At 44.1% G+C, this 21,393-nt stretch overlaps 1 protein-coding gene across 1 annotated transcript in view; it reads right to left on the reverse strand.

Moving 5' to 3' along the window:
• Positions 1-21,393, reverse strand: part of DNAH8 (dynein axonemal heavy chain 8) — a 274,964-nt gene that overhangs the window by 67,473 nt on the left and 186,098 nt on the right. Inside the window, exons 68-76 of the mRNA XM_070418643.1 lie at positions 20,817-20,944; positions 20,370-20,541; positions 18,545-18,700; positions 17,501-17,656; positions 15,297-15,479; positions 11,992-12,097; positions 9,913-10,165; positions 9,634-9,824; positions 4,087-4,208 (exon numbers count right to left, since the gene is read on the reverse strand). Of these exons, the coding sequence (XP_070274744.1) occupies positions 4,087-4,208; positions 9,634-9,824; positions 9,913-10,165; positions 11,992-12,097; positions 15,297-15,479; positions 17,501-17,656; positions 18,545-18,700; positions 20,370-20,541; positions 20,817-20,944 (1,467 nt within the window). The remainder of the gene's footprint in view (positions 1-4,086; positions 4,209-9,633; positions 9,825-9,912; positions 10,166-11,991; positions 12,098-15,296; positions 15,480-17,500; positions 17,657-18,544; positions 18,701-20,369; positions 20,542-20,816; positions 20,945-21,393) is intronic.

Raw genomic sequence — 21,393 nt, forward strand, 5'->3', positions numbered from 1 at the left:
GGTGCTCATGGGACATATTCAAAAATAGACCACATATTGGGTCACAAGCAAAGTCTCCACAAATTCAAGAAGATTGAAATCATAAAAAGCATCTTCTCAGACCACGATGGCATAATGTTAGAAATAAACTACAATAAAAACAACCCAAAATACTCAAACACTTGGAAGCTGAATAGCATGTTATTAAATATTGATTGGGTTACCAATGACATCAAAGAAGAAATTAAAAACATCCTGGACACTAATGACAATGAAAACACAACAATCCAAAACCTATGGGACACAATGAAAGCAGTCCTGAGAGGGAAGTTTATAGCTCTACAGGCCTATCTCAAAAAACAAGAAAAAATGGTAGTTAATCATCTAACTCTACAACTCAAAGAATTAGAAAGAGAGCAACAAGAAAACCCCAGAGTGAGCAGAAGGAAGGAGATAATAAAGATTAGAGCAGAAATCAATGAAATAGAGACCAAAAAAACAATACAGAAAATCAATGAAACCAAGAGCTGGTTCTTTGAAAGGATAAACAAGATTGACAAACCCCTAGCCATGCTCACCAAAAAGCAAAGAGAGAGGTCCCAAATAAACCAAATCAGAAACGATAGAGGCGAAATAACAACAGACCCCACAGAAATACAAATGATTGTTAAACAATACTACGGACAACTCTACTCCAACAAACTAGACAACCTGGAGGAAATGGACAAATTCCTAGAAAAATACAACATTCCAAAACTCAATCAGGAAATATCTAAAAATCTCAATAGGCCAATAACTATGGAAGAAATTGAAGCAGTCATCAAAAAGCTTCCAGCAAACAAAAGCCCAGGACCAGACGGCTTCTCAGGGGAGTTTTACCAAACTTTCAAGGAAGAACTAAAACCTATCCTTCTCAGATTACTACAAAAAGTTCAAGAGGAAGGAACACTTCCAAGCACATTCTATGAAGCTAGCATCACCCTAATACCAAAACCAGGTAAAGACAACACAATGAAAGAGAATTACAGGCCAATATCCCTCATGAACATAGATGCCAAAATCCTCAACAAAATCTTAGCAAATCGGATCCAGCAGTACATCAGAAGGATCATACACCATGACCAAGTAGGATTTATCCCAGGGATGCAAGGATGGTACAACATCCGTAAAGCAATAAACGTGATACATCACATAAACAAATTGAAAGAAAAAAAACCACATGGTCATATCAATTGATGCAGAAAAAGCATTTGACAAAATCCAACACCCATTTTTGATAAAAACTCTCAGAAAGGTGGGAATAGAAGGATCATACCTCAACATAATAAAAGCCATATATGACAGGCCCACAGCCAACATCATACTCAATGGACAAAAACTAACACCATTTCCCCTAAGAACAGGAACAAGACAGGGATGCCCACTCTCACCACTCCTGTTCAACATAGTACTGGAAGTATTAGCCATTGCAATTAGACAAGAAGAAGAAATAAAAGGCATCCAAATTGGAAAAGAGGAAGTAAAACTGTCCTTATTTGCAGATGACATGATATTATACATACAAAACCCTAGAGATTCCATCAAAAAGCTACTAGACTTAATACATGAATTTGGCAATGTAGCAGGATACAAAATTAACCCCAAGAAATCCGAGGCATTTCTATACACCAATAGTGAACTTTCAGAAAGAGAGATTAGAAAAACAATCCCATTTACCATTGCACCAAAAATATTAAGATACCTAGGAATAAACTTAGCTAAAGAGGTAAAAGACCTCTACTCAGAAAACTACAGGACATTGAAAAAAGAGATAGAGGAAGACATAAAGAGATGGAAGAACATACCATGTTCTTGGATTGGTAGAATCAACATGATTAAAATGTCCATACTACCCAAAGCAATCTATAAATTCAACGCACTTCCCATTAAAATACCAATGGCCTTCTTCAAAAATCTAGAACGAACTCTCCAAAAATTCATCTGGAATAAAAAAAGACCCCGAATAGCTGCAGCGATCCTGAGAAAGAACAAAGTAGGTGGGATCTCAATGCCAGATATCAAGCTGTATTACAAAGCCACTGTTCTCAAAACTGCCTGGTACTGGCACAAGAACAGACATATAGATCAGTGGAATAGAATAGAGAGTCCAGAAATTAGCCCGAACCAATATGCTCAATTAATATTTGACAAAGGAGGCATGAACATACAATGGAGCCAAGATAGTCTCTTCAATAAATGGTGTTGGGAAAATTGGACAGATATATGCAAGAAAATGAAACTAGACCACCAACTTACACCATACACAAGAATAAACTCAAAATGGATAAAGGACTTAAATGTATGACAGGAAACCATAAAAATTCTAGAAGAATACAAAGGCAACAAAATCTCAGACATATGCCAAAGCAATTTCTTCACTGATACAGCTCCTAGGGCATTTGGAACTAAAGAGAAAATGAACAAATGGGACTACATCAAAATAAAAAGCTTCTGCACAGCAAAAGAAACCATCAACAAAACAACAAGAAAACCCACTTCGTGGGAAAACATATTTGCCAACGTCATATCTGATAAGGGCCTAATCTCCAAAATTTATAGGGAACTCATACAACTTAACAAAAAGAAGATAAACAATCCAATCAAAAAATGGGCAAAGGATCTAAATAGACACCTTTCAAAAGAGGACATTCAGAAAGCCAAGAGACATATGAAAACATGCTCAAAGTCACTAATCATCCGAGAGATGCAAATCAAAACAACAATGAGGTACCATCTCACACCTGTCAGAACGGCCATCATCAACAAATCAACAAACGACAAGTGCTGGAGAGGATGTGGAGAAAAAGGAACACTTGTGCACTGCTGGTGGGAATGCCGATTGGTGCAGCCACTATGGAAGACAGTATGGAGTTTCCTCAAAAAACAAAAAATGGAACTCCCATTTGACCCTGTGATCCCACTTCTAGGAATATATCCCAAGAAACCAGAAACACCAATCAGAAAGGATATATGCACCCCTATGTTCATAGCAGCACAATTCACCATAGCTAAGATCTGGAAACAGCCTAAGTGCCCATCAGTAGATGAATGGATTAGAAAACTGTGGTACATCTACACGATGGAATACTATACTGCTGTAAAAAAGAAGGAATTCTTACCATTTGCAACAGCATGGATGGAACTGGAGATTATGCTAAGTGAAACAAGCCAGTCAATGAAGGAAAAATACCACATGATCTCACTCATTCATGGATAATAAAGACCATTACAAACTTTTGAACAATAATAGATACAGAGGCAGAGCTGCCTCAAACTGATTGTCAAACTGCAGTGGGAAGGCCAGAGAGGGTTGGGGGACAGGAGGGAGGGGAGTAAGAGATCAACTGAAGGACTTGTATGCATCCATATAAGCATAACTAATGGACATAAGACACTGGGGGGTATGGGAGGGCAGGGGTTTGTCAAGGGCGGTGGGGGGGGGGGGGCGGGAAAGACACTTATGTAATACCCTTTGTAATACTTTAGCAAAAAATAAAAAAAAAAAAAAGCTAAAAAAAAATACAAAAAAGGACCCACCGCTGGTTCCGATTCTGACAGTGATTCAAGCACCTGTGAGTGACCCACACCCAGCACAGAAGGAAAAGGCAGCTGCCTGCACCTCCAAAAGGTTCCTTCTGAGAGCCCCCCCGCCCTTCCCCCTGTCTATACTCTCCCTGGCAAGCCAGGGAGCCTTAAAGCTACGCCATTGTGCGGACCCTTTTGTGTGAGGACTTGTCACCAGGAGGTCTCCAATTAAAATGGCCCCGGGTGGCCCTGGCCGGTTTTCCCAATGGTTAGAGCGTTGGCCCTCGGACTTCAAGTCTCGGGTTTGATTCCGGTCAAGAGCACGTACATGCCCTGGTTGCAGGCTCAATCCCTGGCTCAGGTTTGTATGGGAGGCAGCCAGCCGATGTGTCTCTCTCACATTCATGTTTCTCTCTGTCTCTACCCCTCCCTTCCACTCCAACAACCAATGGAAAAAATATCCGTGGGTGAGGGTTAATGACAACAACAAATGGCCTGGGTGTGTTTGGGTGTAGAGATCTGCGCTTTCCCGCCCTTTATTACCTGGTTCATGATTTCTGCGAATTGCGGGAGCTTACTCAGCTCCACAAGGTTCAGCCAGGTCATGTCGAGGATCCAGCGGAAGGGCTTGGGAGGGCAGGCCTTCAGGTCCAGGGCTGCTCCGCCTGGGGGAGGGGGCAGCAGGACCAGGTCAGCTCCGGCTCCATTTTTAGAACCCCCCTACCCCCCAAGTCATAAAAATGAGATAACCATATTACAGAAAAATATGGGAAAACTGGAAAATAGTCACATTACAGAAAATGTGGTTATCCTTTTTGGGTACATTTCCTTCATGTCTTACTGTTTTATTTACTGATTTGTTCCGTCTTATAAAATACAGATGGTGGTAATTCCTTGTCATTTTTCTTTGCAAAGAACTGTTCCCAGGTGGTTGTAGTTGTTTGCCTTTTTACTGTTTTAACAGTCTGCAATGTACCATTTTGATATCAGTGAATAGGCTGATCATCCCATGTGTGATTTTAAAAATCACTTCTAAGTCATCACCCCTCCAGAAGTTTCATATTCAGTACGATTTGTTACCAGGTCAAAAAGATGGGTACATGGATAGATTGACATAGTACAGCTGTGGGGTTTTAAGGGAGTAACTAATGATCAAATCATCCATCCATTCATTCATTCATTCATTCAACAAATACTTATTAAGCGTTCCCTGTGTATCTGGCACATTCCAGGCACCGGGAATAAAGCAGAGAAAATGAGCAAGGCCCTGGACTCACAGCATGTGAACAGCATGGGTCGTATTTTGAAGCCAATCACAAGTCAACGAACACCCCCATTGTGACCGGCTCCCACCCAGTCACGTGACGACTGTTACAACTTCAAAATCCCTCTGTTGCATATCTTTAGTAATGTTTTATCATAATAATTCCAGCTCTGTTTTTCATTCAGATTATGCAAAAATGGTGATTCTGCCACTTTCAAATCCCATTATCCTGAAGAGCTCCTGGAATCCCTCCACTTCATAATCAACGCTTGGGCAAAAAAGGGGCGTGGGGCGGGGCACAGGGCTCCGCTCCCCCTGCAGCACCTTCCTGGGATGGGGCATGAGCTGAAGTACCCCTTTCATGCACGGCCCCTCTGTTCCACCCTCGGGGCAGTGACTCCGAGGCCACCACGTCTTTAGACCGGCAACCGTCCTCACCACCTGCCCTGTGCCACCTGGAGAGGGAGACAGCCCTGCTCGGCTCTGGTTCTGCCAACACCGAGGTTACTGGGAAAGCAACCGCTGGAGTCGGCTGGGGGCCTAAGGGACTCTGCTTCTCTGACCCGGGGACAGTCATCCTTTTCCGTTGTTTCCAAAACAATGTGTTCATGGACCATAAGCCTCAAAGGCACCAGCAGAGGCGTTTAGGCTGCAGCAGAGTTTCGGGCACGTGCACCTCAGCTAACCGGACAGTCTCTCCCCCAACACCCACTCTAATACGAGAGCGGCAAAGACGGGGACAGAGAACTCAGTCTCTGCCTCCTCTTCTGCCACAAGGCGTAACAATGGAATCTACCAGACGGGATGTTGTGGAGATTAAATACGTGTTTGTGTGCAGAAAGCTTAGGACAGTCTTGGCCCACAGTAACCGCTAGGCGAGCATTAGCTGTGGTTTTGACATTAACTGTCTGATTTGGAACTCAGGTCCAGTCCAACCTGGAGGGCAAGGGCACATGCCCTAAGGTGCTTTTTGTCCGTGGTTTACAACAAAAGAAAGATGACATCTTTCTACAGGAACTGGGCAGGGAAACAGCATATCCATTACTCTCTGCTGCAGGATTGCCCTGCTATCTGCTTCATGTGTCACAGTGTCCGACACTGTCCATTGAAACAGAACGTCAAAGGCACCTTCCAGAGACCGAAGAAAACAAGTGGGAGTGGAGGCAACGGGACGGTCCTTCCGGGGAAATCGAACACTTCTGCTGTGATCAGTAAGTCTTCCTTCTCCCCCTGAAGCACTGGGTTCAAATGATTTAAAAAAAAAAAAAAAAAAACCAGTGATCTAAGGACCATTTGTGTTAACCTTGAAAAAACCATTAAAAACAAAGTCATACCATCTTTTAAAAAATAATTTGGTCAAAATGTAAGCTGGTTCAAAACTAATACAAACTATACAGTAAGCCAGCTTTGGGTTGTTTTTTAAAAACACACAAAGCCTCTTTTACTGCTGAGCTGACTATACTTTTGCTAACCAACCTATCAGACACTCCCCAATTCATCTTCCTGAAGCACCACTCTGTTCGCATGACTTCCTGCTCAGGAAGCATTCGATGGCTCCCTGTTGCCCACTAGATGCAGCCCAAACTCCTCAAACTGGCGCTGCTGGCCCTGTGCAATCTGCTTCTCCCTGGCTCTCAGCTAATGAAACGGGGCTCAGATGTGTTCTCACCACAACCCCGATGTGCAGCCTTCTTTTTTTTTCTGTGTCAAATCTAATTCTCCTCGCAGATTCCTTCCCCGCTGTGTTGCTGTGTTTCTCAGCCTCCGCTGACTTACATACTTAGTCTCCCAGAATCCCGCCTGTCTCAGGTAAGAGCACGGTTTGGCTGGATTTGCTGGGTGGGGAGAGGTGGGGGATGGCGATTGTGTCATGACAGGGAGGGGCCTCAGATCTGCACACGCCCTCTCGTCTCTACCAGTCGCCCTCTCGTCTCTACCAGTCTCAGTCCCAGGCCGGGATCCTGCCCTGTCCCCTCTGAGCACGTCCTGTGTGACCTGCAGGTGCCGGGGGCTGTCGTCCACAGGGACTGGGCCTGTCTCCGGTCAGAGGTCCCAGGCCTCTGGTGTGCACCAGCCCCTCCACATCCCATGTCCACGCGCCTGCTGCCAAACCTCACGCTTATCCGTCCAGCCACTCCCTCACAATGCTGCCGGGCAGCTCCCATGCCCGCGCGGCTCTGGGCAGAGCGCAGGGCATCTTCTGTCTGGATGTTTCCCAAGTGCTCTCCTCTCCCCACCTCCTTCTTCCTCTGACTCCTCTGTCTTTCCAGACCCATTGCGGACCCAGGGGCCAGGGTTTCCGGTCAGAGCTGTCTCCTTCCCAGGGGCCACACTAGCAGATGGGACTCAGGAAGCGAAGCCAGCTCAGCAACAAGGAAAAACCCAAAAGTGTACTCCCCATCCCGCTTACACCCGCAGAGGGAGGCTGTCCTCAGCGGGAGGCCGTTGCTCCCACTGCTGCCTCGGTGTCCACCTGTTTCAATGCCCCGTCCCCACTGCCCCAGACCCCGAGGCTGCAGCCCCAGGCAAGTGAGAGCCTCGAGGTGACTGGACGAGTCAGTCCAGTACCTGGTAAATTCAGGTGTGTTTTATTTAAATGTTACAGAGACTACCCCGACATACGGACCCTCCTCTCCAGAGCCCACCCTGTCTCTCCAGGTGGCCCTTATCCTTCCCCGGGGCCCACAGCCCCCTGTGTGCGAGGGACCGGGGTCGCTCTCTGAGATCACACTGCTAGGCCGGGGCAGAGTCTGCTCATTCCCTGGTTCCAGCCCTGCACACGCCTTACGCACCACGTGGCCTCCAAACGCCCACATACAATTCAGACACCAGCTCCTCCAGGCGTCCCAGGCCTGAGAAAAATATGAACCCCAGGACATATTCTCATTTCCTTTGAGTTACAAGAAAGAAAAAGTCAAAGAAGACATTTCAGTGAGAACGCAGAACGGTTCACAACGTTTCTTATCTGGGAACCTAACCTGGGCCTGAGGAAGAAATGAACTAAAGAACACGGTAGAGTAGCGAGGCCTGGCTCCTGCCTGCCTCTCGTCAGCTGGACGATGAGGATAAAGCGAATCACGTCCCGGCCCCTTGCAGCGTGAACTTGGAAATACTCCCCATTTTCCTCCCGGGTGGTCTCCACTGACCCACAGCCTTGGTTGTTAACTTCTACACCCAACGTGGCCGCTGTCTGCCTTCTCGTCTGTCCGGCCTGCCGTCTGCCTGCTGGATGCCTCACATCCCACGTGTCTGCGCAGTCACCAGGCCTATGGGAATGCCCAGTTCCCTGCTCCCAAGCCCGTGGGAGCGCTATAGCCCCTGCTCTCCGTGAAGTTAGGTGTGGCCACATGTCTTGCTTCGGCTAATGGGATATGAGCGTTAAGTGACATGTGTCCCTTATGGGATAACTTCTAAGGGCCAGGACACGACTTGCCACATCCGTCCCTCCGCCTAGTACTGACAGAGGCAGCTGGGATTCCTGGGTGGCCATACACGCATGTTGGAGCGAGAGTGGAGGGTAAGTGAACCTTTGCTGTGTTGAGCCATTGGAATTTGGGGGTTGTTCTTATGCCGACTGAAAAGTAGGTCCCAAACTCACACTCATTGTTCCCCGACTCTGACACGCCTGAACTAGCTCCTCTCCCAACCAGGTGGACGGGAAATCTCCGCACAGACCAGAACCTCGGCTCTGACCCGCCTCGTGGCTCTGGTCCAGTGCCTGTCCCTGCTATGGCCCTCACCTGTTTCCTCCTTCCTACTCCCGTCACCTTTACCGCAGGCTGCGGCACGGAGATTGTAATAGACCCCTCCATCCTCTGCTCTCTAGCCCATGCATGTCTGCCCGAGTGACCTTCCCGGAGGACAAGAAAAGGTTCCGAACGGCCCACAGCACCACCTCCACGATGCCTGGCTTCTCACCAGATCGAGAAAACCCTTCCTCTGGGAACTGAGGCTCCCAGTTCACGCACTCCCCGCCTTTCCTCCTCACGCTTCCGTCTCTACCGTCAGGGGCCACTCAAACGCCACTTTCTTTTTTGGAGGGTGGGGAGGAGCAGCAAGAAAGTGATTTATTAAACTATATACAGAGGGCAACACCATAAAGAAAAGATTGAAACATTTCCCCATGCGTCAAATAACCTGACAAATTCCTGACTTACCCTGCAAAGGTGTGTTTTCCAAGGCGCTTTTCTGATCTCACCAAGCGCATGTAACCTCTCCCTCCTCTTAGACCGAACGTGTTGTTCTTATCGCTCTCATCACACTCAGGCGGTTCGGCCTTGTTTTGCAGTTATTTTATCCCCTGTAGGAGGCTGCTATTTCTCTTAAAACAATGTCTGCTTCATCTTTGTATCCCAGACACTAGCATGCTGGGTGTGCATAGCACTTATTTTGCTGAACTGAATGAAAATACTTTTGTCTTAGTTATACTTTAACACGGAGATAAGCAACGAATGGGATTAACTTCAACTGTGAGCCCTCACATTCATTCCTGCCTGAGGAACCGCTCACCTGCAATGGAACCCTCACCACCAGCTGCACTTTCCCACCCCTCAGCATCCGGGCCTCCTCGCCACGGGCAACAGTGACCAACCTTCACGTAATTACATAACTGAGAATCATAGCGTTAACACAGCCCTGAAGCACGCTACCTTGAGTAACCAGAGCACAATGAATGGAAATCAGAAAAAAAAGGGGCATAGATAAAGAGCTTCACTTTCCTGACAACACAACTGCTCTACTATGTTGTAGAAATTAGTTTACAGCCCACCCGAGAGCACATCAGAAGCGATATCCTTTACGCCACATCCATATTCCAAACCCTTCACCTTTGATGAGAGCGTGGAACTCTCGGTGCTTCACTGTTCCTCTCTGGAGGTCGATCTTCAAGGTCATGAGGAGCACAAAGAGGAATTTGTGGTTTTCGTACAGGCCTCTGACAGAGTATGTAAAAACTTCGTATGTCAGGTACTCGATAATATTTGTAATTCTCTTTTGAGGGAGTGGAGACTTCTCAGATCTGCAATACATTTTAAAAATCAAAGAAGTAGGAATATAAACAAAAGTGTTTAAGTTGCTGCTCTGGGGGGGAAGGTCGTGAGGCCCACCTGGCCATGGACTGGTCAAACAACTTCAAGAACTGGGCCAGGGAGGTCTGGTACATGATGTTGACCATGCTCATCTCTGTGATGAGGAAGTAGAGGATGCTCCCGCGGGTGGCCGCCGGCCGGAACTCCTCCTGAGCCAGGTTGATCTTGATCTCCGTTTCCGCGGCCACGTGCAGCTTTTCACTCACTTCAGCTGCTGTCAGCTTGGTGGTTCGGAGGACACCGATGAGAGACTCATCATCTACCAAAGAGCCTAAAAACCCAACAGGAAGAGGGTGGGAACTGTAGGACACAGGCGGGGAAGCTGGGAAGCCAGGTGCCTCCGTTCAGAAACCTCCCCGTTAATTTTCAACCCCATTTCTTCAGAGGTCAGAAGGCTTCTAGTCTAGCTACCACCCGATGCCTGAATCCCTCCAAACATTCCTCCATTTGTATTGGCCCGTTGCCAATACAAATCCATTTTCCATTATTTCCTCTCGCTGCCTAGAAGTCTGCATCCCCAAGGCAGCCCACCCCCAGGGGCCTCCGCTGTCACCTCCATTGTCACCCTGATGGCGCCCTGCAGTGTCATGAGCTCACCGGCCCGCCCAGCTGGGCTCCCAGCGGCGCTGCCCCGAACCCCGAACACTGCACACCGGCTTGCAGGCTAATGGTGCACTCTCCACTGCTGCCTTAGAGAACAGCCCTTCCACTGGCAGGAGTGTCTCCACAGGAGAAAGACCCTAATTTTATTTTTACCCTTCATTATTGTTTCTAATAGATAGAACATGTTTGTGACAGTGAATTTGATTTTAAGACATGGAAGGCACTTTGGACATGCTGAGCGAATCGCCACGATGTCTGCAAACAGCAGTGCTCTGGCCTGGCCCAGCGTTCAGGGCAGGGCCTGAGCTGCCGGAGGGTGTGGAACTGCTCCGATGGGCACTAGGTCCACAGATGGAGTCCAACTTGCGGTTAACCTCACAGGAAAGAGACCTGGAGCCAGCACACTCTTGGCCTGGTCAGGAGAGGAGCCCTCAGCCATCTTTCTAATATTTAGAATCCCCAGAGGAACCAAATGGTAGGAGAACGCACTGCACCAAGAGACAGACAGACTGCAATTAAGGCAGAAAATGGGACTTCCGTTCAGGTCACCTGGAAGGTGATGCTAGGGACTGCTGTGAGAGAACACATAGAGTTCTTCTGGGAGGTTAAGATTTTTTTTTAATCCAAGGATTAAAGTGCTATTGGGAAGTATTCATCATTAAACTTCTAATTAATGGTAGAATTTACATGGCATTAAGCTGCCTACTGTAGTGTTTGTTGATTTTATTTCCTTGGGATAAAATATTTTTACATATTCAGAGAGAACACATCCCCAAATCAGGGGGTGGTGCGAGGATCTGACTGCCCAGGCAGAACCTGACTTCTAAGTGGGAGGTCAAGTCAAACCAAGCGTAAGCTGGGTCCTCGCTGGTTTGGCTCAGGGGATAGAGCGTCGGCCTATGGGCCTGGGTTGCAGGTTCAATCCCCGGCCCTGCCCTGGTTGGGGCATTGATCTCTCACATCGATGTTTCTCTCTCTGTCTTTTTCCCTCCCTTTCACTCTCTAAAAAAATAAATGGGAAAATATCCTCAGGTAAGGATTAACAATAACAACAAAAAAAAGGGGGGTCAACAGGGCCTTGGGTGCTGAAGTGCCTCCATCACAGATTACACACCTCAGAGCCCATGTGGTGATTACATTTCAACGCCAGTTGAAAGCTCGAATCTAAAAAAAATAGATGGAGCCCATTCGTTTCCGTTGGGCAAGCAAATTAGCCTATTATGAGTTACCTAGCTCTACTGGGAGCCCTTCCTTTTCTCAGGAGAGAGCAATTATATCAAGAAAACGGTTATTCTCAAATGCGCAGACCTTGTTTGCTAATTCAGTAATCAGATTCCCTGCCGTCTCTCTTTAATGTCTCCATGGGAATTGCCTCGCTGGTCTTTGCATTGATAACTGTTTCCTAACATCTGTCATCCTGGGGCCGTTGAGAAGAAGATACAAGAAATCCTTCTTCAGAATCCATTATTTGATTATGTCGTGATAACACAATACCTTTTGTAGCACTTAATTTGAAGAGGAGGTTATCTTCAAGTTCTTTCATCTTCCGCTTATTGAAAGTCACGTCCTCCAAAAGTTTAACCCTCTCAGACTCTAGCTCCTGTTATTAAGAGACACAAAACAACCTCGGAACGTTACCAGTTTTTACCGTAAATCCGACTTACTAGTGTTTATTACAAACTTTTAAAAGTGTAACCCCAAATGCCTTTTGAATGACAGGAAATTGCTACCACTAGTCAAACCTATTTTTCCATATTTTTGTTTCTCTAGACAGGTTTTTTAAAATTATGCCCAGTAGCATTTAGTTTCCATAGCACTTACACGGGCGTGCATGTGATTACCTTGCTAAAATAATTTTGCCCAATTATCCCCAGCTGTCTTTCCAGCTCTCCGTTTATTTAAATTAGAGCGTCCAATTCTCTTGGCCCTGTGTCCACATTGGCTCTGGGAGAAATGTTAACTTTATTTGCAGTCAGAAGTGGTAGAAACAAAGAAGCATTAATTAATACCAAGAAACCACAAGGCAACCCAAGCCAAAAGTGAGCGCTTCGCTTGGGGCCTGTCTATAGGGACTCCAGGTGCCTGGTTTGGCATAGCCAGTTGCCAATACAAATCCATTTTCCATTATTTTGCAGCTCCTTCTACAACAGGGGCTAAATTGGATGTTTGGGAGGTATATTTTTCATACATAAATGATGTGTTTTTTTAAATTACATTTTGAAAATTTCCCAGCTTTCAGAAAAGTTGCAAGACTGGTACAATGAGCTCTCACAAACCCGTTACTTAGGTTCACCAAATAGCATTTTGCTTTATCACTCTTTCTCTCTCTATAATATTTATTATCATCATTGCTGAACCATTTGCCAATGTCATGATCCTTTCTACCTAACATCTTCAGCAAATCTCCTAAGATCCAAGACATTCTCTTACATAACTATAGTGCAATTTTCAAACTCAGAAATTTAACGTGGATATAATACTCTGGCTAAATGTAGAGTAAACTTAAATAGTCTCAATAACAGTCTTGATAGCACTCTCTTCTGATTTTATGCAGAATCACAACTTGTACTCCGAACTGTGTTTTTAAACTACTTAGTTGAGGAAGTTTCTTGAAAAACTGCTTTGGAAATTCCTCCATTTTCAGAAGGTCTTCCTAAACCAACCCGTCAATCAAGAGCCACAGCACAGCACCCATCGGCATACCTCCCACGACGTGCGTCTCAATTAGAGCCGTACATCTAACGGGCAGGAACTTGTCCTACGCGTTCTTGTATTCTTGGCAGCACTTACCTCAAGGCTTTGCAGAGAATGGACTCAACCCAGTAAGTATTTGTTAAGTTGAAATGTGCTGAATTTATTCATCAACTTTATTTTACGTCTGGGGAAACTGAGCACCCAGAAATATTAACTCCAAATAGCATTTCAATATAATATGCATAGCTAGCTACTGTCAGAGAAAGGCCTAACAGCCTTGTTATTCAACTCCAAGACCAGTGTACCCAGTGTATAATACCATTCAGTATCAGGTTTGCAGTCTGTGATGAAGTGGCAACGAAGAGCTGAAGAGCCTGGCTGTGTTTGCAGGGGAATAGCTAATGTATTGTTTTCATTAGCATAGTCACCCCTGGGTGGCAGTATAGGAACACGTGGACAAAATGAATACGGTTAGCTTCCCTGTCGGTAAGATACAGAAACACAAGCATCACGGTACAGTGGATGCTTGTGAGCTTTACAGCATGACCTGTAACGTTTACCGAGGAGGTCTGGCAGGGCGGAAAGCCTGTGTGCTCTTACAGGTTAAGACCCTATTCTCTCTGGTCTCCACTTGTTCACCTGTAAAACGGGTTTCAGAGCAGGTTGTTAGGAGGGTGAACATAACGGTCAGGAGGTCTCCTGCAGACTAAGTGTGCATTGTGTTTCTCCAGCAAGCCTGGTGCGAACATCTTAGCACATCATTTGAAGAGGGAGCCCAGGCCTAGAAGAATGAGTGTAGGCGCTCTGGGACACGGAGGGGCCCACCTTACAGAAGCTAGTGTAGCCTACATGGGGGGTCGGGACCATTGAGGAATCATCCTGGAACAGACTGACAGTACCAAGCAGACCACAAAGGAAGGACTAGTTTTTACCAGTTGACACCACGAGGCCTGAAGAAGTAATGGAGGGGCCCGTGCTCTCTCTGCCCGGCTGTGGAAGTGGAATGGATTCTCTTTCTGGGTTGCATAAGCCCTGGGCTGTTTGTTGTTAACTAGGATCAAGTGAGCGTGGAAGCTGGGACTGTGCCCTTCCCTCCACCAGACTGGCTGTCCTTCCAGGCCTGCGCCAAGTGACCATCTCTATGAACGAGGTAGGATTTCACTTCTCCTTTTACTATCTCTCTATTTTTTTTATTTTTATTTTTTTTGCGGTCAGTGTCATTCCTCCTTCCGTTTTTGAATGTCTTTCCTCTCTGTTTGTGTCCATCTGTTCGGATCTCTTGCCTTTTTTCCTTTCCTTGTCCTGTCTCCTTCTGCCATCTTCTCACCCTCCCATTGTATGCCTCTCTGGTCTTTCTATTTCTAACCTTGCCTTTCCGCTGAACCCTTAATACCAGAATTAATTATATTTGTGCAAATGTATTTTATATCTGCAGATATAGAAAATTATATTTTGTGCATAGCATTTAACATTTTCTGACATTTATCCTAACAATTAGTTTAATCTTATTTTAATTGCTCTTAGAATCACCCCATCTTAAGTTGTTCTTTGTTTGATTAGAACCCTCAATTATACTTAAATATGTTCCCTACTTTAGTGCAAATTTCACTTGATTAAAATAAAAGTATGGCTCTCCATATTATTAGATTATTAGATTGTAGTGGTTGAAACTACTACAGTGGTAATAATACTCATTCAGAGCAATTTCTTTTTCTCCGGAATCATTATTTTATCAAACTTTTCAGTTATATCCAAGACCATCCATCCACAGGACTATAGAGATGAAAGTCAACATACCCAAAGGTTTAAAGTCAGATGTAGGAAGTGGAAATAGGGGTGTGAATGTGTGTGTGTGTGTGTGAATGTGTGTGTGAGTGAGTGTGTGTGTGTGTGTGTGTGTGTGTGTGTGTCTGAAGTTGGAGGAGAGGTAAGTTAGTTACATGATTTCCTGACAGGATTTGAGACTACAAAACAAATATTTATGTTAACAAAAGTAAACAGGATTTATTTAATAGTTTTTTGTCCATAGACTTAACAATTTCCCAATAAAGTTTAAACATTTATTATAGTTTAAGTCAAAGTTCTTTACCTTGAGAAATTATTACCTGTTTCTCCGTTAGAATTACTCTCCTTAGTAACTGATTCTCAAGTCCTTTCATTGTAACGGTGAAGTCAATGACTGATGTTTTAGCATTGATCTCGGGGGTAAAGGCAGGGTTCGGTAACTTTGTAGTAATATAAAGTTTAAATGAATCCATGATATCACATTCCTTATCACCGACTTTCACCTACATCAATGCAAATATAAAGTTTAAAAAGGCTCAGAGGACAGGACTTGCATGATGGGCTCAATTTAAGAAATACTTTACCAGAGGCTAGTGCTGTGAACTTGGAGGAACTGCAAAGAAAGTTGTGAAATTTTAATCGTTGATCTTAAAGAATAAAGCCTATCTCTTTAGAATAAGTTACATTTCTGGTCCTGCTTGGAGATGTTTTTAGCCATAACACCAAGCAAATTCAATGAAAATTTTATCCAAGACAAATGTTGAATAAAGAAAAACTCAGTCAAAGACTTGACTGTTTTTTCCACTTGAGAAAATTATTTCCTGCTATGGAAATTTGTCGTGTTTATAGAATATATAATTTCTTCTTCCATTTCACAGTCATATCTGAAGCACATTTAACAACAGAAAGGGTTAACAAAATTTTCAAAGAAAAAACATGCCAACGTATTTTTCCCACTTAACAACAGAAAGGGTTAATAACATTTCCAAAGAAGAAAAGTGCCAATATAATTTTCCAGAAAGATGGCATTTATCTTAAACACTACAATCTGCAGTATATTGAAAAACAACAGGTTTTGCTGTCTAGAAATTAGGTGGAGCCATGGCTGGTTTGGCTCAGTGGATAGAGTGTCACCTCCAGGACTGAAGGGTCCTGGGTTCAATTCCAGTCAAGGGCATGTACCTTGGTGGAAGGCGTGGTCCTTGCAGGCTTGATCCCCGGTCCTGGTCATGCAGGAGGCAACCAATCAGTGTTTCTCTCTCACATCGATGTTTCTCTCTGTGTCTCTCCCCTTCCTTCCACTCTCTCTTAAAAAAAAAATAAATCAATGGAAAAATATTCTCAGGTGAGGATTAACAACAACAACAAAAAAGTCAGGCGGAATTTATAACATTTCTACATGAATTAGATTTTAATCTTAATCCACATGCTTAGGGGGGCTAGCACATTCTCAGGCAGCAGGCCTTGACACTGCGGTTAAGAATTGGGGGTCTTTTAAAGGACTTTCAGGAATGGCGAGTCTGCAACCTCCTTTGGCATATTAAACATGGCATATAAAAGAATTCACATTATGAAGGCGTTTTTTCTACATAAATCTCTTTGTTTAGCGAGGAAAATTTTCAAATTTCAAATTTTATTCACTGATATTCATAAAATTAAGTTGTCCAAATAAAAAAAAAATTCAACCAGAAAGGCTGTCATTCATCAAAAAATAAAAATCCGAAGAAGCCTAAAGATAGAGAATGACCAATGAAAAAAGAAACAGACTGAAAACAATTATAATAAAAAATCAGGAACACTATTCCATAGCTTCCAGCAAAATCCATGAATTTAGACTGAACGTTAAGAGAGAAATGAACAAATTAATGTTCATAGACTTTATTAAAATGCCATTTTCTCCAATGAAATACAGGTTTTATTGTATAGATCTATATATGGCTTACAAAACCAATTTTCTTGGAGTTGCTAAAATACATATAATAATACCTTATTATTATGACTACACGATGTCTTTCCTTAATATATTATTTAGTTTCAGTGAAATGACTACTCTTAGCAAAAAATTGCCCTCCCCCTATATTTTTTATTAAAATATATATGTGTATCTATATATTTTAATATTTCTAATATTGTACTACAGTATGTATATATTTTTAATATATATATTAATATTTTTATTGATTTCAGAGAGGAAGGGAGGAGAGAGAAACATCAATGATGAGAGAGAATCATCGACCAGCTGCCTCCTACACGCTCCACACTGAGAATCGAGCCCACAACCCGGGCACATGTCCCGACCAGGAATCCAACCATGACCTCCTGGTTCATAGATCGATACTCAACCACTGAACCACGCCAGCCAGGCTATTACTATGTGTTTTTAAAGGAAACACTGAACATGAGTTTGGAAATTATTTTTTCCAGGATACCAAATACTTGAAAGAAATTGCCTTTACTGCTATGCTCAAAAAGATAAGTAGATGTCACCATTATTCTTTTCTTTCTTGTTTTTCACAAAGCTCACCTTGAAATTGGTGCCTGATTTAATGAAATTCTTTTCTAACACATTGTCCAGGGCCGGGTCCAGCTCTTCACGAATGTCCTCGATGAGCAGCGGTCGGCCCAAGGAAAGGCTGTCCTCCAAGTGTGTGCGGAAATACTTATGGTTCAGAGATGTCACCTAAAAACAAGAGCTCATCACTCTACAAATGGCACAAAGAATGTGCCTCTTCCTCAGTGGAAACCAAGAGTTAACTTCAAATTTTGAGGGCTATTTGAGAAGCCTTGTTTATAAAAATAAAAGCAGCAATTTTCAAAGATCAGTGAGTTGTGGCCTGTGGAAGTCCTGGGTGTGTAACGGGCTCTCTGTGATGGAAAGAGGAGGAGAAGGGGCACTCCTCAGACCCAGAGAATTCTTGACAAAGATAGTGTTGGATGTGGACTTTGAGATATTTAAGATTTTTACCTGCGATGTAAGGGAAGTGGGCAGTGGGGTGGAGAAAGACATCCTCATTAGGAGAAATAGCACAAGCAAAAATATGGATCCAGGAGGCTTAGAACAGTGTCTAGGAAACAATGAACAGTCCATCTGGGAAGCTGAATTGAAATATCAATGGTGATGAGACTCCCCCGGGGAGTCAGGAGGGCTGGAATCCTGCCCTTCGCTTTCAGGAATGAAAATGAACACCTTATTAGACACCAACCCCAACACTGGACCCTCGTATGCTATGTAGTACCGAGTGCCTGAGCGAGTGATGCAGGTGGCCTAAATCACAAGTTCTTTGGCTGCTTTCCTGTAAGCCCAGACGCAAGGCCCAGGATAGAAGCCATATCTCACATCCACAATAGAGCCAGGGCAATGGACAGAGAGGGGAGAGTGCAATCAACGGAGAGCACAAAAGAGAGAAAATTGCAAAGCCTTTGCCCCAACCCCTGTTACAAAAACTCAAGGGTGTAAATTAGCAAACAACTACAGAGATGACAACTTTGTGACTGGCAGATTCAATGGAAATTTGAGGGATATTTCATGATTTCGAGATTACTTTCCCCTGCACCAAATGGTACACACCTGCAGGTCATTTTCTTTTTCCTTTGATTTAATCCAAGTTTTGCCTTGAGTTTGTGGATCTATGAGGAGTGGGTATCTGGTGGCCTTCGTCACAATAATGCCATTCTGAATCGAGAGGTCATCTCCTGGTAGGCCCTGCAGTCCCCACTCGCCAATCTGAATGACAGGAAGTGGACATGGCCATTCGAAGGAGAACGAGAAAGCTTTCATTAGTAGTTAAAAGCACCACAATATAAAAGAATTTAACATTTGGACATTTATTTTTCCATTGAGAAAGTGCAACTGGTACCCAGAAAAAAAAACCCAAATTTGTAAATGTGAACCAAATAATATTAAATTTTTAAAAAAAACAGTAATAAATAAATCCTTTCTCACATGATGCAAGACTAGGTTTAGTTCTGTATGTTATATTTTCATGCTTGAGTTAATATTGTTAAATTGATTACATGAAGCTTGGTTGCTGAGCATTCGGAGAACACAGGGGCTTAAAATATGGTGAGGCTGGCTTTGTGGGTGGGGTCCAGACTGGCTAAAGGAGGCAGAGATAATGGTTACAGGTGATAAGATGTCAGAGAAGCCATAGTCGGTTTGGCTCAGTCGGCCTATGGACCAAAGGGTCCCAGGTTTGATTCCAGTCAAGGGCATGTACCTCAGTTGTAGGCTCATCCCCAGCCTGGGCCCTGGTCGGGGTGCGTGCAAGAACCAACCAATCCATGTGTTTCTCTCACATTGACATTTCTCTCTGTCTTTCCCTCTCTCTTCCATGCCCCCTAAAAAATCAGTGGAAAAATATCCTCGGGTGAGGATTAAAAAAAAAAGAAGAAGAAAAAGAAAGATGTCAGAGAAGATAAGCCCTTGAAACTTCCCCTTCCTGCCCTTGGTTCTGCTTTTGTGGGGTCCAGGGTTGCGTAGCTGGAGGGAGAGAAGTCAGGAGAGACAAGATATTATATTGGCAGGAGCTCACCAATGACATTTAAAAAAATATTTCTTTTCCAAAATCCGAGGGAATTGCCAGCCTGCTTCCACGTGTCCATAAAATCACCCAGGATCCAACGAACCAACCAGCCTCCGCCTTCAAAGGCCATAACTAATAAAGAATAGCCGGGCCCACAGAGCCTCACCAGTGACCCACTGTATTCAGTACCTGATCGAGTCCCTGTCAGGACCATGTCAACATTGTTTGAATTGGAAAGACTAATTTTTAAGTAGAGAGAAGATGCAATTAATAGCATGGCGTCTCTAGGGCAACTGGGGAGCATATTCACGAATCAGAAAAGCAGCTCATGAAGACAAATGGCCTGGCACGCGTGTACTGCCACCGGAGCCCTGCAGGGGGCACTGGAAATGGGCAGAGGCGCCCAATTCCCCAGGAGGGAGGCTGGGGAGGTAGGTCACGCTGTTCCTCGGTGACACAGAGCGTGCTGCTAATAAGGGATCGCTAATGACCAAGAGAAGGTTAACACCAGTGCTTGGGGCCTAGCTAATGTCTGCACTGGCCTAAGATGTTTGCGAGAGCGCGTGGTTTAGTAAGATGGTGTAGGGCTGTCAGGAGAGCTCACTGTTCGCCTGTCTGTAACTCACAAATGGCCTTTTCGTTCACAGCAGTGCAACTGGGACTCATTGGAAAGGAGGATTTCTTAAAATGCAGAGTAACTTTTATACAACAGAGAAAATCCATTTTTGGAGCTCTTAAGCATTTTCAAACAATCTTTTCCATTAAATGAAAAGAAAAAAAAACCCCACAAAGTAGGTGTACCTTGATTTCTTAGTAAGAAATAAAATGAGACTGAAATTCAAATAATGTGATGAGGACAGAAACACTCACTGTTGGAGGATCCACCAGCATTGAAATGAGATTCAGGTTTTCACTGAAAGGAATCTTCCGCGCCCTCAGCTCCAGCTCCCACAGCTCTTTAAGCAGATAGTTCCTAAATATCTGATTGAAAGGACCGAGGTAGGAGAGGAATCCGGTGCACAGCAGAATGTCACCCACGAGCCTGTGGAGGAAAAAACACAGTCACCCTCCACAGGGTAAGGAGTTGGAAGGGCCACACGGCTGAGCCTGCGTGGAGATGACAGGTGCCTCACAAAAGTTGCTTCCCTCTCTGTTTCACCCAGAGCGAGAGCGCAGAACCTAAGCTGCAAGCAGTTTCTTAGACGGAGGAATTCGGCGATCGGAGATGGGTTTTACATTCTCTAGCATCACGAAGAGGTGGTGTTAGGGGTGGTGCCCGAGATGGAGAGCGAGTATAACAAAGACCGAGATGCATACCTGTTAATCTGAGCTTTGAACTCTTTGCTTTGCTGAGTCCATCGGATCTTCTCTCCACTCAGCCCGTCGATGAGGGTGGAGGCTGCCTGCATCTTTTTCCGGCACATGTCGGCATCGTTGAGCAAGTCCTGTGTTCATAAAGGAAGAAGGTCTTAAGAACTTCTTAAATCCCTGAATTAAATTCCCATTATATTCGCCTGTAAAATGCCTGGAGGAATTTCTTAATGTGTAAAATTAATATAATCTAAAAATACAGTGGAAGGGAAACCTTACCTGTTAAATTCTGGTAATTTATTCAGTATATAGTTATTTTACATTACAAAATTTCAAGAAAAGCAATTTTGTAAGCTAGAATACAAATCACATCAATTAAATAGTATTTCTATGGGGGGGCAATGAGGGGATAAGGACACATATGTAATACCTTAATCAATAAAGAAAATTTTTTTTAATAAAATAAAATAGTATTTCTATTAAATATTTTCAAAATAGAACCAAAACAATAAAATGTAGTGCTTTTAAAAGACGTGGATTTAATAATAATTCTGAGTTCTTTGCAGTTAGCCAAGATTTTCCT

Source organism: Myotis yumanensis, unplaced genomic scaffold, assembly GCF_028538775.1.
Source record: "Myotis yumanensis isolate MYYU_CA2020_CCGP unplaced genomic scaffold, mMyoYum1.0.hap1 SCAF_6, whole genome shotgun sequence".
In the NCBI taxonomy this organism is placed as follows: domain Eukaryota; kingdom Metazoa; phylum Chordata; class Mammalia; order Chiroptera; family Vespertilionidae; genus Myotis; species Myotis yumanensis.